The sequence below is a fragment of the Acinonyx jubatus genome, chromosome E3, assembly GCF_027475565.1.
Source record: "Acinonyx jubatus isolate Ajub_Pintada_27869175 chromosome E3, VMU_Ajub_asm_v1.0, whole genome shotgun sequence".
NCBI lineage: Eukaryota > Metazoa > Chordata > Mammalia > Carnivora > Felidae > Acinonyx > Acinonyx jubatus.
This window is the reverse complement of record NC_069398.1, coordinates 28,707,048-28,723,380: the sequence shown is the minus strand read 5'-3', so window position 1 is coordinate 28,723,380 and position 16,333 is coordinate 28,707,048. Positions and strand designations below refer to the sequence as shown.

At 53.2% G+C, this 16,333-nt stretch overlaps 1 protein-coding gene across 1 annotated transcript in view; it reads left to right on the top strand.

The window, feature by feature from the left end:
* Window positions 1–16,333, top strand: part of ZAN (zonadhesin) — a 37,691-nt gene that overhangs the window by 7,626 nt on the left and 13,732 nt on the right. Inside the window, 22 exon segments of the mRNA XM_053213589.1 lie at window positions 125–203; window positions 349–495; window positions 1,034–1,305; window positions 1,588–1,672; window positions 2,146–2,205; window positions 2,519–4,081; window positions 4,847–5,016; window positions 7,672–7,813; window positions 7,969–8,088; window positions 8,568–8,692; window positions 8,956–9,101; window positions 10,553–10,696; window positions 11,075–11,182; window positions 11,269–11,438; window positions 12,043–12,197; window positions 12,199–12,246; window positions 12,977–13,118; window positions 13,435–13,682; window positions 13,914–14,094; window positions 14,349–14,460; window positions 14,812–14,906; window positions 15,223–15,399. Of these exon segments, the coding sequence (XP_053069564.1) occupies window positions 125–203; window positions 349–495; window positions 1,034–1,305; window positions 1,588–1,672; window positions 2,146–2,205; window positions 2,519–4,081; window positions 4,847–5,016; window positions 7,672–7,813; window positions 7,969–8,088; window positions 8,568–8,692; window positions 8,956–9,101; window positions 10,553–10,696; window positions 11,075–11,182; window positions 11,269–11,438; window positions 12,043–12,197; window positions 12,199–12,246; window positions 12,977–13,118; window positions 13,435–13,682; window positions 13,914–14,094; window positions 14,349–14,460; window positions 14,812–14,906; window positions 15,223–15,399 (4,489 nt within the window).

The window sequence follows — 16,333 nt, the reverse complement described above, 5'->3', positions numbered from 1 at the left end:
GGTCTGGGCACTGGGAGCAGGGTGTCTGGGTTCCTGAATAGAGTAAAATTAGATGGTGGGGGGTGGTTTGGGCATTTGGGCTCTTTTTTCACTCCCAGTCCCCTTTCTCTCTCTTTCTCTTCAGTTCACTGTGGTGGGTGTGTTTGGAGAGACCCCAGAGCCAGCTGTGGCAGTGGATGCGATCAGCATTGCTCCCTGTGGGGGTGAGAGCAAGGCCCTGGGAGGAGCAGGGCCTCCACCAGATCATCAAAACGGGCGGTGGGGGTGGGGGGGGGGTGGGAGGGCAAGATTGGGGAGAAATAGAGGGCATGGCCCAAATTTCTCACATCTCCCATTTTGATCCCCTAGAGAGCTTTCCTCAGTGTGACTTTGACGATGATGCCCGTCCCTTCTGTGACTGGGCCCAGGCATCAGGGGATGGTGGACACTGGACCCGGGGAAGTAAAAATATGCACATGCAGGGTACAGGCGCTTTTGGAGGTTCCCCTAATGGAGGTGAGGAGATTGAGGATCTCCCAGGCCAACGCATTACTGAATCCTCTCCCAGCTGGGGAGTTGGCTGGTAGGATTCCTTGGGAGAAGATATTGTAGGTGGCGACGGTCAGCCGGCAGGTGTTTATTGGGAAGCCACCATGGGTCCGAGCTGGGGAGATGACAGAAATCGAACGGGTTGGAGATTCTCCTGCCTGTGGGGTCACTGAAACCGCCAGAAAATCCAGGCAACTCACTTCACTGAGCCCGAGCCTTCAAAATCCACAACCTCATTTTCAGTTAAGACATTTACTGGTGCAGCCAGCAAAGGAATCTGGGTTGCTCATTTGGTTTTCCCTTTCTTTCTGATCCTACCTTCTTCAGTTAGAAGTCCAAAACAAGTAGGAAAAAAAAAAAACCCGCTTACAGCGTGGGGAGTTTGGGTGTTGGCGTCAAACCCTTGTTTGCAAGGTGTTGCTAGAGAAAACAACACGAGCGTGTCCTCGGGGTGGGGGTGGGGGTTGTCATCTTGCCTTTCTTTTGATTCCCTTCTTTTGCCCAGAAGGTCGCTATATCTATGTCCAGGCTGACAAGTTCTCTGAGGCAGGCCAGTCTTGCAGACTGGTGAGCCGGCCCTTCTGTGCCCCGAGTGCGATCTGTGTGGAGTTTGCTTACCACATGTACGGCCTAGGAGAGGGCGCTAAACTCAATCTCCTGCTGGAGAGTCCCGCGGGCAGTTTCCCGACTTCTCTCTGGCACCGCGTTGGGTCTCAGAGCCCCGACTGGCTGAACACCTCCGTCACTATCCCTTCGGGGCATCAACAGCCCATGCAGGTGAGAGACAGAGTGGGCCCGGTGTGGGGCCCGGTGAGGGGGACATAGTACCCGGGGACAGTCAGGGCTGAGGAGATGGGACGCTGGAAAGGGAGCAGAGCAGAGGTGAACTCAGTGTCCCTGAGAGGGATATCTGCATCCTGAAAAGGAGTGAGGGCAGAGTTGGACTGTTGAGCCTAGAACAAGGTGACCTTTTGGCAGAGGACAGGCTGTCTGGGAGAATCCTTGAGGTGCCATGGATTCAGTTGGACTTCTCTCTTCTCTGTCCTTCATTCCCTTCAGCTGATATTGGAGGCCATCAGAGGGACCAACACTGCCTTTGTTGTCACTATGGGTTTTATCTTGATCAATCACGGGACTTGTAGAGGTAAAACAAAACTCAAGGCCCCGGAAAGGGGGCGGTGCTCTGGGATGACCATCTGCCAGATGGCTGAAAATCAAGTTCTCTCCTGTGCTTGTATTTTCACACTGCTTTGTGTTCTACATTCTGCCTTCTCGGTGACATCAGGATGCTTGCGTGTGTGCATGTGACTTTGATGCAGTGAATTTCTGTGGCTAGATCCAGAATTCCTTACCCAGTAGATGGCGATCCTGAAGGGAGGACCCACGTCCTATTCATGTTGTGTCGTTTGTATCTGGCATGACGTCTGATATATATTAGGAGCAGTGTTTGTTGAGAGTTTGTTGAGTGAAGGTTGGGGTTGGGAATAGAAGGAGAGGTGTGAATAAATTACCCTTTGAGGCCACCCACTCCAATTGGAAGTGAGTGAAGAGGGCGGTGGTCTGATTTCGACTAAACTCCAGGGTTTGTTTGTTTGTTTGTTTGTTTTTTCTTTGCAGGAACTATGCCAACAGTGCTTCCTTCCAAATCTCCAGTTCCCCCCACCGGCCCTTCTGAAACCCTTGTCTCCACAGAAAAACCTACAGTCCCCAAAGAAAAACCTATGACCACCACAGAAAAACCCATTGTCCCCAGTGAAATATCCACTGTCCCCACAGAAAAACCCATGGCCCCCACAGGAATACCTATGAACCTCCCCAAAATATCTATTCCCCCCACAAAAAAAACTACAGCCCCCACAGAAAAACCCACTGTCCTCACAGAAAAACCCATGGTTGTCACAGAAAAACCCATTGTCCCCAGTGAAATATCCAGTCCCCACAGAAAAACCCATGGCCCCCACAGAAAAACCTATGACACCCCAAATAAAACCTATGGCCCTCACAGAAAAACCCACTGTCACCACAGTAAAGCCCATAGTCCCAACAGAAAAGCCCACTATTCCCACTAAAAAACCCACTGTTCCCACTGAAGAGACCACTATCCCCTCTGAAGAGACCATTGTGCCCTCTGAAGAGACCACTGTCCTTCCCAAAGAGCCCACCATCTCCACTGGAAAACCTACCATCCCCACTAAAAAGTCCACTATACCCCCTGAAAAGCCCAGTATCTCCACAGAAAAGCCCACTGTCCACACAGAAAGACCTACTGTCCACACTGAAAGGACCACCATCCACACTGAAAGGTCCACTGTCCCCACAGAAAAACCCACTATGCCCACTGAAAGGCCCACCATTCCCACAGAAAAATCTACCCTTCCCACAGAGAAACCCACCACCCCTACTGAAAAGACCACCATCTCCACAGAAAAACCTACCCTTCCTAAAGAAAAACCCACCGTCCCCACTGAAAGGCCCACAGTGCCCACAGAAAAACCCACTGTCCCCACTGAAAGTTCCACCATCCCCACAGAAAAGTCTACCCTTCCCACAGAAAAACCCACCATCCACACAGAAAAACCTACCCTTCCCACAGAAAAACCCACCGTCCTTACTGAAAGGCCTACCATCCCCACAGAAAAACCCACCACCCCTACTGAAAAGACCACCATCCCCACAGAAAAACCTACCCATCCCACAGAGAAACCCACCATCCCCACAGAAAAATCTACCCTTCCCACAGAGAAACCCACCACCCCTACTGAAAAGACCACCACCCCCACAGAAAAACCTACCCTTCCTAAAGAAACACCCACCGTCCCCACTGAAAGGCCCACAGTTCCTACAGAAAAACCCACTGTCTCCATTGAAAGGCCCACCATCCCCACAGAAAAACCTATCCTTCCCACAGAAAAACCTACCATCCACACAGAAAAACCTACCCTTCCCACAGAAAAACCTACCCTTCCCACAGAAAAACCCACCATCCCCACTGAAAGGTCTACAGTTCCCACAGAAAAACCCACTGTCCCCACTGAAAGGCCCACCATCCCCACAGAAAAACCCACCATCCACACAGAAAAACCTACACTTCCCACAGAAAAGCCCACCATCCTTACTGAAAGGCCTACCATCCCCACAGAAAAACCCACTGTCCCCACTGAAAAGACCACTGTCTCCACTGAAAAACCCCCTGTCCCCACTGAAAGGCCTACCACCCCTACTGAAAAGACCACCATCCCCACAGAAAAATCCACTGTCCTCACTGAAAAGACCACCGTCCCTACTGGAAGGCCTACCGTCCCCACAGAAAAAACCACCATCCCTACTGAAAAACCCACTGTCCCTACAAAAAACCCCAGCATCCCCACAAAAATATCTACTTTTGCCACTGAATGGCACACAGTTCCTACAATACCCCAGCCGAGCCCAACACTTGTACCCATTGGGCCAAGAGTCTTGGTGATGCCTTCCACTGCTCCAAGTACCTCCACGACCGCTACAACCCCTGGACGCACTCCAGGTATGTGACACAGCATCGAACCGACAGCAGAAAGTAAGAGATCATGAGTAGGAGAGAGAATTAGATAAATGAATGCTTCTAATAGAAAACTGCAGTCTTAGAAGAGAGATGAATGCGACATGTTAACTTTTGAAAAAATGAGGACCACCCCGACCAAGAGGGAAGCAGAGCATGGGTGGGGTGGAGGTTGTTGGGAGTCAAGTCCCGAACTTACAGCATTTTTTTTTTCTAAGATTCTATTTTTAAGTAATCTCTACACCCAACGTGGGGCTCTAACTCACAACCCTGAGATCAAGAGTTGCATGCTCCACTGACTGGGCCAGTCGCATGCCACACGCCTTCCTTTTTATAGAGATATAATTCATATAGTATAAGATGCATCCTTTTAAAGTTTGCAATTCAGTGGTTTTCGCATATTCACAACGTTGTGCAAACATCAGTTTCTAATTCTGGAACATTTTTATCACCCCAAAAAGAAACCCGTTAGCAGTCACTCCACATTCTCCCCAAACCCCCACCATGCCCCAAGCCCTGGCAACCACTAATCAACTTCCTGTCTCTGCGGATTTGCCTCTTTTAGACATTGCACACATGGAGCATGATGTACTATGTGGTCTTTTGGACTGGCTTCTTTCCCTCCACATCATGTTTTCAAGGTTCTTCCGTGTTGTAGAAATTCAAGTCCATCCATATGAGGGATCTTCACTCCTCTTTATGGCTAAATTATGGACTTACTTTGTAGAGAACTTGAGTGTGGGGGTATAGGAGAACAGGAAGTCTCCCTGAAAAAAGCAGTAGAGTGAAGGCTTGAGCGCTGCACCTGCCCAGCATCCTGTGAAAGACCCAAGCCCAACTGTGGGCCCCTCTGCAAACCTGGCTGTGTCTGCATTTCTGGCTTCTTGTTTCGGGGATCCCTCTGCATCAATGCCTCGTCCTGCAATTGCTTCTACAACAACAATTACTATAAGGTAAGGCCGCTGGGGTGCCCAGAGCCCCTGAGGGAGATTGTGAGTGGAACACCTGGGTTCTGGCTCCATCTGCTCCCAAGACGAGATGACTGTCCCCATGGGATAGTCCCAAGGGGCCAGCTCACAAGCAGAGGTTATGCAATATTGGAGGCATTCATTCCCAATATGGCTTTTGATGGTCATCTCTGTTCCTACAATAAATATGTGCTGAGTACTCACCTTGGCTCAGCTAGGCTAGGCTGTGCAGAACATTCCATAATCCCGTGGCCCCACGCATGAGACGCTGGGCCAACCTAGTGGTCCAAGGCCCTCGTCTCCATCCTGAGGAAAGCCAGGGGGGGTCCCTGCATGTACAGGGAGCCCAGATGCTGAGTAGAACTTCAGGCGTGTTCAAGGCAGAACACAACATTCCAGAATCTTCTTCCAAAGGAACTTGCATATCCTGTCAAAACAGAGGAGTGACTGTTCTTGTCTCCCCTAATTGGTGGCCCCCCTGGGAAGGTTCCACGTGAGCACAGGCTCTGAGCCAGCGCTGTCCAGAAGAAATAGCACACAAGCCTCATGCTTTATTTCACATTTCCTAATAGCCACATTTTTAAAAAGTAAAAAGAAACAGGTTAAATTAATTCCAGTAATGTACTCAATCTTTTCAACATGTAACTAATAATTATTAATGAGATCATTTATTTTTTTTTAATGTTTTTTTTTTAACGTTTATTTATTTTTGAGACAGAGACAGAGCATGAACAGGGGAGGGGCAGAGAGAGAGGGAGACACAGAATCGGAAGCAGGCTCCAGGCTCTGAGCCATCAGCCCAGAGCCCGACGCAGGGCTCGAACTCACGGACTGTGAGATCGTGACCTGAGCTGAAGTCGGATGCGCAACCGACTGAGCCACCCAGGTGCCCCTAATGAGATCATTTATATTCCTTCCCCCCTCCATACTAATTCTTCAAAATCCAGTGTGTATGTTATACTTACGGCATATCTCAATTTGAGCCAGCCACGTTTCAAGAGCTCGATGGCCACATGTGGCTGGTAGCCACTGTATTGGACAGAGCCTTTAAATCTGGGCTCCAGCAGGGGCACCTGCGTGGCTCAGTCAGTTAAGCGTCTGACTTTGGTTCAGGTCACGATCTCACGGTTCTTGGGTTTGAGCCCTGCGTCTGGCTCTGTGCTGACAGCTGAGAGCCTGGAGCCTGCCTTGGATTCTCTGCTTCCCTCTCTCTCCACCCCTCCCCTGCTTGCATTCTGTCTCTGTCTCTCTCAAAAGTACATAAACATTAAAAAAAAAATTTTTTTTTTAAATCTGGGCTCCAGCATTCACTTGCTGGGTGACCTTGGGCAAGTGTCTCTATCTTTTCAGATCTGTGCCTGTGTCTACGAAATGTGTACACAATAATTTCTACCTACCTCATAAGGCTGTTGTGAAGCTGAAATTAGGTCTGAACACAGGCCAAGTACTTAATAAATGTTACTATTATTAGCTAATTATGGTAAATATCATACACAGCCCATTATGAGTGCATTAAGCTAGGGGCATCTGGCTGGCCCAGCTGGTAGAGTGTGTGACTTGATCCCAGGGTTGTGAGTTGTGAGTTCAAGCCCACGTTGGGTGTGGAGTCTACTTAAAAAAAAAAAAAAAAGTGCATTAAGCTCTTCACTAGTGTCCAGTGGCTTGTCTCAGCTTCAGGTGTTCTTCCCCATGGATCATCTGAGTTCCTATCTGCCTCTTTGAGGACCACTTTCTCCCCCTCCTCCCTTTAACTAGTCTCCTGGGTGTCCCTGTGTCAGTGTTAGGATTAGTTTCAGCCTCAGAAAGATCTATCACAACCATTAGCATTAAGCATTTCTTGCCTGCCCCTGGAGTCATGTATGCATTTCTTATACATTCATTTATGCATTCAAGGAACGTTTCTTGAGTCCTTTCCACCCTCCTGGAATTGGGGCCATCCCAAACAGGGCATGGTCCTTGCTCTCAGATTCCGCGGGATACATTGGATCTTGGTTCACTATGACACAGCATAGGTTTCTTTTTCTTTATTGTTTATTTATTGGGGGGGGGGGGAGGACAGGGGCAGAGAGAGAAGGAGAGAGAATCTCAAGCAGGCTCCCCACTGTCACCAAAGAGACCAATGCAGGGCTTGAACTCACAAACCATAAGGTCATGACCTGAGCTGAAACCAGGAGTCAGAAGCTTAACTGACTGAGTCATCCAGGCGCCCCAACAGCAAAGGTTTCTTGGATGAGAGCTCCTGCCAAACACTGTACTATGTGTTGCGGCTCTGATAGTGAGTAAAGAGCCATGGTCCCTTACAGAGTGCTTACAATCAAACAATCACAGGAATTAATATGAAAGTACAGTTGTGGTAAGTCCTGGGAAGGAAAGGTACCCAAAGCTGTGAGGGTGACCTCGTCAGGGAGTCTGAGTAGTCTTCCTGAGAAAGTAGTGACCCTTGAGCTGGTTACATAAAAATGATTTAGAAAGGAGGGGGAAGAGCATTCCAGGACAAGAGGGAAGCACGTGCAAATGTCCTGTGGTGAGCAGGGCTATCTGGCAGGGCCGTGGGAAGAGGAAGAGTATGCGCCAAGTTAGGTCTGCAGGTGTGGTGGTGAAGGGGGAAGGACCCCAAGAGCTATAGTGTCTAACTCCCAGCCTGGGGCAGAGTGGTTCAGCTCCAACTGCACAGAACGTTGCCGCTGCAGGCCTGGCAGTCGGATGGAGTGCCAGATCTCTCAGTGTGGGACTCACACAGTGTGCCAGCTGAAGAACGGCCACTACGGGTGCCAACCCTACGGTGAGCCTCTCCCTGCACGTACCCCGCCAGCCAGCTGGTCAGAGTGGGTATGGCACCAGGGTCCCTTGACCAGAGGAGCTGGGGCATGCCACTGGGTGGGTGAGGTGCTGCTTGGAGCACTGGCAGCAGCCCGCTGCCTGTGCCCCCCACCGCAGCAGGCACCGCCACCTGCGCCGTCTACGGAGACCCGCACTATCTCACCTTTGATGGAAGACACTTCAACTTCATGGGCAAATGCACCTACGTCTTGGCCCAGCCTTGTGGCAACTCGACAGGTATGGCCCTGGAGATGCCTGGGCCAGGGGTCCAAGTTCAGAACAGCTGGGAACAGCGGGCGGCAGGAAAGGGCTGGGGAGCCGATGGGAGGAGCAAGATGGGAACAATGTCTTGGGTGACGTAAGAGTGGACATGTCCACCCCAGAAGCAGGACTTACTCAGGATGCCCTTTAAGAGAATGCCTCTTCAGGAGTTTGTCTCCCTGGCCAGCTTTTACTGAAGGCCTACCTGGAATAATGGCAATGAAGGGACGAGAGAGCTATTAGGAGTGCCCTGCCCCAGAGGGTGCCCTGGCCCACTGAGGGGGCACAGAGTCTCAGCACAGTACAGGCTATTCTGGAAGAAGGCAGACAGTCACGCCCCACTCTTTGTGCTCCTTTAGCCCCGCAGTGCCAGGTGTGGGCGCCACCCTCAGTGGACGCCCAGACATGCTTGTTGAATGGGCCCCTGGGTGCTCTTCACCCCTCTCCCCACCCAGAGCCATTCTTCAGGGTGGCGGCAAAGAATGAAGATCGAGGACAGGAAGGCATGTCCTGCCTGAGCAAAGTCTACGTGACCCTGCATGAGATCACCATCACCCTGCTCAGGGACAGGCGCACGCTGGTGAGTCTGGTTTTCTGTTCAGTCCTGCCAGTGCTTCCAGACCTTGGCTGTAGCCTGTCCCGTGGGCCGCGGTGTTCCAGCCAGCTCCTGCCACCTCCAGACCTCTCAGGGACGGGTTCCAGAGCATTCTGTGTGCTACTGAGGATTGCCGTGGATGCTGCCGTGCCTTCCAGCGTGGATGTGGGAATCTGTGGGGCGGCGGGGGGTGGTTCTCCTTGACTTTCCGTCTGTCTCCTGGTCTCCTCCCTTGCCCCGCCTACCAGGTTGGGGGGAAGCAAGTCTCTCTCCCAGCGGTACCTTCTAAAGGAATCTTCCTGGCTTCAAGTGGGCGGTTTGTGGAGCTGCAGACGGCGTTTGGTTTGCGGGTGAGATGGGATGGCAACCAGCAGCTGTATATAAGTGTGCCCAGGTGAGGGGTGCCCTTTGGTGCTGCTGCCACTCCCCCGACCTGCTCTGTCCCCTCCCCCTCCCAGGACCTTGCCCTCCTCCTCCCCCTCCCGTCCAGGCACTAATTTTCAATCTTTGGGTGGGAAGCATCTAGTTCCCGCCTCCTGAGGAGACAGGAAAAATTGGTTTCTGGGCAGAATGATAATAGCAGGATATACACACGATGCTTTGGGAGTGTCCTAGAACGAGTGGCTAATGGGTCTTGGGAGCTTCCTGAAGAGTGGTCACTTGACCCCAGTCTCAAGAAAGGGTGGTTCCCAGGACGGACAAACAAGGGAAAGAATGTCTTTGCAGATAGCAAACGGCAAATGCATGGAAAACCGGGAATGTGGGAATGTTGTCGTGGTGTGGTTTGAAATGCTGGGGTTTGGAGTCGACAATGAAAAAGAATTTTTTAAAAACATTTTTTTAATGTTTATTTATTTTTGAGAGAGAGAGAGAGAGAGCACACAAGCGGGGAGGGGCAGAGACAGAGAAGGAGACACAGAACGTGAAGCAGGCTCCAGGCTCTGAGCTGTCAGCCCAGAGCCCGATGCGGGGCTTGAACTCATGAACCGAGAGATCATGACCTGAGCAAAGTCAGACACTTAACCGGCTGAGCCACCCAGGCAACCCAAAAAGTGGTTTTATTAAAGCACAGGGACAGGACCCATGAGCAGAGAGAGCTGCACTGGGATTGAGGGGTGCCTGATTATAGACTTGGGAGTTGGGGAAGTAAAGATAAGCAGAAGCTTCCAAAGGAGACTCACAGGATCCCAGAGGTCTAGCTGTTGCCAAGCTACGGTTGTCCTTCCCTCTAACAAAGTATTAATAGTAAGACAGATGGAGTTCCTGGAGGAACATCTTACTCTGCCTGTCTCAAGTATTTGTTGGGGCACCTGGGTGGCTCAGTCGGTTAAGTGTCCAACTTCAGCTCGGGTCATGATCTCACGGTTCATGGGTTCGAGCCCCACGTTGGGCTCTCTGCTATCAGCACAGAGCCTGCTTCAGATCCTCTGTCCCCCTCTCTCTGCCTCTCCCCTTGCTTGCTTGCGTGCACTCCCGCTTTCTCTCTCTGTCTCAAAAATAAATAAACATAAAGAAAAGAATTTGTCAAAGGGCTGCAGGTTATAAGGAAATGTAATTTTATCTATATATCTTTTTGCCTTTGGTTCCCACATTTGTAGGGCCAGCAAGAAGATGGGGCATGAGCAGAGTAGTGAGGATGGCTCGGGGGTGGGGGGGGCGGGGAAGGTCTGTGAGGTCCTTGTGCGCAGGGCGCCTGGCACAGGCTCTTGTTTGCAACATGCGCCTGTTAGTCCTCCGATGTGTCCTGCCGGAGGCCCCCAGCTCTGCCCTTCCCTCTGCGTGGTCCCTCCAGGGACTGGAGCCCCTTCTCTCCATTAATGCCTCCTCCTCTCCTCCCACCCCCAGCACCTACTCTAGCAAACTCTGTGGCTTCTGTGGCAACTATGACGGGGACGGTAGCAATGACAACCAGAAGCCCGACGGCAGCCCAGCGCTGGACGATGAGGAGCTGGGCAACAGCTGGCAGACGGCAGAGGACGAGGACAAGGAGTGAGGACGTGGCCACCCCTGCCTCTGCCCTTCTGAGAACCGTGCACCCTGACCGACATCACCCCTTTTCTTCCTTCTCCTCTCCCGCCTGCAACCCCCCCGCCCCTGCAACTTCTGTCATTCTTCTCCCTGCTCCCGTTCCGGCCAAGTTCAGGAACACCTCACCACCACGCTTGCCCCCACGCTGTCAGTCGTCCTCAGGGGATGCCAAGCAGCCTCTGTTCCGGTTTGCTCGGTTCCAGGTTTTCCCACCTCCTCCCGGGCTTGGGGTTCAGCAGCTGTCCACTAGGGGCCGTCGAGAGCCGCGAGACTGCTGGGGTAGGGGCGGGGTGGAGACGAGCCTTCAGGGCCTGTTGGGGGGGGGGGTGTCTCTTCCAGGTGCCAGAAGAACCCGACAGTTCCTCCCTCGTGCAAGTCAGGCTTGCAGAACAGTCTGTCGGGACTACAGTTCTGTGGACGGCTCTTGGACACCCGCGGAGCCTTTGAGTATGAAGGGAGCCGGTTAGGGCCGCGGGAGGCAGGGTGGTCACTGAGCACCTGGCTCATTCCTCTGACCCAGCCTCTCTCCTCAGGGCATGTCTGCCTCACCTCAAGGCCTCCTCGTTCTTCAAGAGCTGCACGTTTGACATGTGTAAATTCCAGGGGCTGCAGCCAGTGCTGTGTGCCCATATGGCAGCCTTGACTGAGATCTGCCAGGATGCTGGCTATGCCGTGAAGACTTGGAGGGGACCCCAATTCTGCCGTGAGTTGTGCCCCGCAGCAGGGCCCCTTCCTTCACCCACGGATGCGAGCAGAGGGTGGGCATCTGAGTGTTGGCACAGGCGTGGGGGACCCCTGGCTGAACCCCTCTGATTCCACACGTGCACAGGGAAATCTGCAGGCAGAAATAGCCATGGGGAAAAATCACAGTCCCTTGCAGACTCAGAAAGCACCCCCGGCCGCCTGAGGCTATGCGGGGCAATGCTTGCAGGTGTATCTGCACGGCCTCGGTGTCCTCACGGCCTCTGGGGAGCCTGCTTAGGCGGCGGTGCCCTTGATCGAGCCCTCATGGGCTTTTTCTTCTGCCCTGTAGACAAGTGCATGTCTACACAGCAGCAGTGCTGAGACGTTTGGATCTGTCTGCTCCCCCAGACCCGCCTCTTAGTAGCTCCCAGCAGGCCACTTTCTGGGCCCAGAGTGGAAGCCGAGCTCCTTGGTCACCCTTCTCCGGGTCACCCTCTGCTTCTCAGGATTGGGCAGAAGCCTCTAGCTGTGGGCCCTCTGAACGCTGGGCTTTGAACCCACCTTCGTTCCCTTTTCCCTGTCCTGCCCTGTGCCCTTCTCACCTCTGCTTCTCCCTCCTCCAGCAATGACCTGCCCGCCCAACAGCACGTACACGCTGTGTGCCAGGGTGTGCCCCGCCACCTGCCATTCTGGGTTCTCTGGCATGGCCTGCCAGAACCGGTGTGTGGAGGGCTGTGAGTGCAACCCGGGCTTCATCCTCAGCGGTCTCCAGTGTGTCCCCCCACTCCCAGTGTGGGTGCCTCGAGCCCACAGTGGGCTACTTCAAGGTGAGCCTCTGGGCCCCCCACCCCCATGTGCACATTTGAAGCCAGACCCTCATCTCTGGTGTTTCTCTCTTCCTCCTTTGCCTGTCCCTTGCCCTGTCCCTGAGAACGACACTGGCGTCCATCACAGCCCTCTGCCCAGCTCTGGGTCAGCCTACCGAATACCCTGTCTGTGCCTTGCTCTCCCCTCAATTTTACTTTGTCTGTAGTCCCTCTATCTCTGCTCTGCCCGCCCCCCACCACCTGTGCCTGTTGGAATCCTTCACCTCCTCTGAGGCTCTGTTCAAATGCTGCCTCCTTGAAGCCTTCCTGATAAGCAAAGTCAGAAGACGTTCCTCTAAACTTCCTGAGCCCGTGCTTATTGTCCGTGTTGATGGCAGGAAACTTTCATTGGGCCCCCTGATTGTCTTCTTTAGGTGCATATCCTGCTGGAACAGTTGATCCATTAGTTTACTTGTTTACTGCCCCCCCTCCCCACCCCCCCATCATGAGCTGTTAGGGCAGGAACATTGTCCACCCAGTTCATTCCTGAATCCCTAACACCTAGCACAAACAGATATCTGTTGAAAAAGTGAAGGAACAAAGAAGTGAATGGCTGAGTAAGTGAGCCAATGCCAGGCTTGCAGCGAAGCCTGGAGCTTCGGGATGACAGGAATGGTCCCAGGGAGCAACCCACTGATCTGAATAACAGACCTGGGAATGACCTCTTTCCTTTCTTCTTTCCATCCCCCAGGTAGGGGAGCGGTGGTTCAAGCCAGGCTGCAGACAGCTCTGTACCTGCGAGAGCAACAATAAAATTCGCTGCACACAGTGGAGGTGTCAGGCCCAGGAGGTCTGTCGTCAGCAGGATGGCATCTATGGCTGCCATGCCCTAGGTGAGCAGACGGGTGGAAGGTGAGGGGGGGGGGGGGGGAGCTGCCCACGTGACCTTGGGCGAGGGCATGGCTCTGCCCTAAAACAGGCACCCCAGAGAGCCGAGTCTAACGGGGGACTGGAAGGCAGTTGGCCCAAGCCTGAGCAGCCTCTGCGTGGACCCGGTGAGGTTGGGGCAGTCCCTATGCTTGACCTCTCTAGGCCGAGCCAACCACACGGATGAGCCAAGGATGAGCCAAAGGTCCCATTCCAATGTGGACTCGCCCAGAGAGCAGCTCAGGGTCAGGGCACCTCTGAATTCCATCTCCTTCACCCCAGGGGCCGCCACCTGCACCGTCTCAGGGGACCCCCACTACCTGACGTTCGACGGAGCCTTGCACCACTTCATGGGCACCTGCAGCTACATCCTGACCAGGCCTTGCCAGTCTAGGTCCCTAGAGAACTACTTCATCGTGAGCGCCACCAATGAGTTTTGCAGTGGGAACTTGGAGGCCTCTTATGTCAGATCCGTTCACCTGCACATCTTCAACCTGAGAATCTCGCTCATCAAAGGCCACAAGGTCATGGTGCGTGCCTCCGCCCGCCTCCCCTGGCCCCTGCACCGTCAGCATCTCTTCTCTGCACCCTCCTTGCCCACAGGCCCACCTGTCTGGCTTCTAGAGCCCGTGGGGGAAGCCCACAGCAGATCCAGCCCCCAATTCCGCAGACACATCACCATCACTGTCTGCTGCCTCGTCCTGGCCCCGTTGTCCTTGTCCCAAGGGCTTCTCCCTACTGCGTCCTCCCTGCCTCTGTAGCTGAATGGTCGCCGAGTGGCCCTGCCTGTGTGGCCTGCACAAGGCCGGGTGAGCATAAGGCCTAGCGGTTCCTTTATCCTCCTCTACACGGACTTTGGGCTTCAAATTCGCTACGATGGGAAGCATCTGGCCGAAGTGACAGTGCCCTCCTCCTATGCTGGCCGGCTCTGCGGGCTGTGTGGTGAGTTCCCTGGGCATCTGCGGGCAAAGTGGGGACAATGGGCCAGAGTTTGTCCCAGACCGGCTCATCCACAGATTTCAGTAGGCGTCCTGAGGGCCTATCTGCTTGTGCGTGCGGGTAGGTGTTAAAAGGCCAAAGGGAAAGAGAAAGAAAGATGAACCGTGGTCTGTTGAGTGAAGAGCGAGCTGTCTCTTCTAAGAGGAAGGTGGTGGTCCTGGGAGAGGGTGTATGGCTCTAACTGGACCCTCCTCCAGGCAACTACAACAACAATAGCCTGGATGACAATCTGCTCCTGGACAAAAGGCCTGTGGCCAGCTCGGATGGCCTGGGCGTCGCCTGGAAGTTCCCTGATTACTCTGAAACAGGGTGAGCTGGGAATGCGGGGAGCCAGAGCTGGGGAGGAGCCTCGGCAGGCAGCCTGGGGGGTCCTCTGTGCGTCCCTGATCTCTCCGGAGACGAACTGACCCAAGGTTGTTGTCCCCCGCCGCCCCGCTTGCCTTCTGCACTTACTCATCTGTCTCTTTGGAGAGCCCCCTTGGGAATCCCATCCTGAGTGCCAAATGCTTTCCTTCCTGTTGCATCTTCTGACCTTGTTGCTTGAGGGACCACTTTGTTCTCTTCTTATTCCCCTCCCATTTTCCCTCTCCACTGTCGCTTCAGTTTTGGGGAAGCTTCCTCCAATCCTAAATTCCTGTCCCTTCCCCTCTCCTTGTTCAGCTGCTTTGCTAAGGGTCCGAAGCCCTCCAGATGCCAGGAGAACAGAGGGGCAAACAGCTGGGAAAAGAACTGTGATGTCTTAATGGACCCTCAGGGTAAGCCACATCCCTTGGTGGCCGCAGCGCTCTCCTCCCCTGGCCAGAGACAGAGGAGGGGGACTGGTCAGGCAGGGAGGAAGGATGAGACAGGAAATAGAAAGTCAGAGGGAAGGCAAGCGGAAGGTAAGGCAGAGGCAGTGTTCACCTCGGGAGCTCTGATGGACCTTTTTTCTTTGCATCTCAGACAGTACTTTCTCAATAATGACGGGCTTTGATTGAAATGGATGTTGAATGCACTGCAGGGCAGCCGCGTGGTTCTTTCCCCTTCCAAGCTGACTCTCTGCCCTCACACCTACATTGTTTCATCTTCCAGGACCCTTCTCTCAGTGCCACGGGGTGGTGCCTCCCCAGTCCAGCTTCGCCAGCTGTGTGTATGGCCAGTGTGGGACCAAGGGGGACACCCTGACCCTGTGCCGCTCCCTGCAGGCCTATGCATCCCTGTGTGCCCATGCCGGCCGGGCCCCTTCCTGGCGGAATGGCACCTTCTGCCGTGAGTGACCCGACCACCTGCTCCCGAAGCCTGGAGGAGGCTGCCAGAACCCCTGTCTCTCTTCCTATCCTTAAAGTCTGCTCCTCTGCTCTTCTGTCACAGCCCGGCCCTCAGCCCCATGTGGAACCCCCATCCTGTCCCAGCCTTCCAGTCTCTCCGAACCCAACCCCCACCCTCAACTTGTCTCCCCACTCTGGGAGCCTCCTCCATCTGACTCTCTTCACCAAGACGGTTTACCCTCATTTGGTTACTGCCTCCTTCCCCTCTGACCTGGGCCAGCTCTGTTCCCTTTCTTCCTTCCTCTCTTTTCAGGGAACTCTTTTTTTTTTTTTTTTAATTGTGGTAAAATATACATAACATAAAATTTCCCATCTTAATGACTTAAAACTTTTTTTAATGTTTACTCATTTTTTAATTAAATTTTTTAAAAATTTATTTTTGAGGGGCGCCTGGGTGGTTTGGTCGGTTAAGCGTCCGACTTCAGCTCAGGTCATGATCTCACAGTTCGTGAGTTCGAGCCCCGCGTCGGGCTCTGTGCTGACAGCTTGGAGCCTGTTTCGGATTCTGTGTCTTCCTCTCTCTCTGCCCCTCCCCTGTTCATGCTCTGTCTCTCTCTGTCTCAAAAATAAATAAACGTTAAAAAAAAATTTTTTTTTTAATTTATTTTTGAGAGAAAGACAGAGAGACAGAACGTGAGGAGAGGGGCAGAGAGAGAGGGAGACACAGAATCTGAAGCAGGCTCCAGGCTCCGAGCTGTCAACACAGAGCCCAACACGGGGCTCAAACTCACGAACCCTGAGATCATGACCCAATCCGAAGTCAGACTGTTAACCGACTGAGCCACCCAGGTGCCCCCAGAATGTCTTTTTAAAGACTGAGTAATATTCCACTGTATGGATAGATCTCATTGTGTTCATCCATTCATCTGATGAAC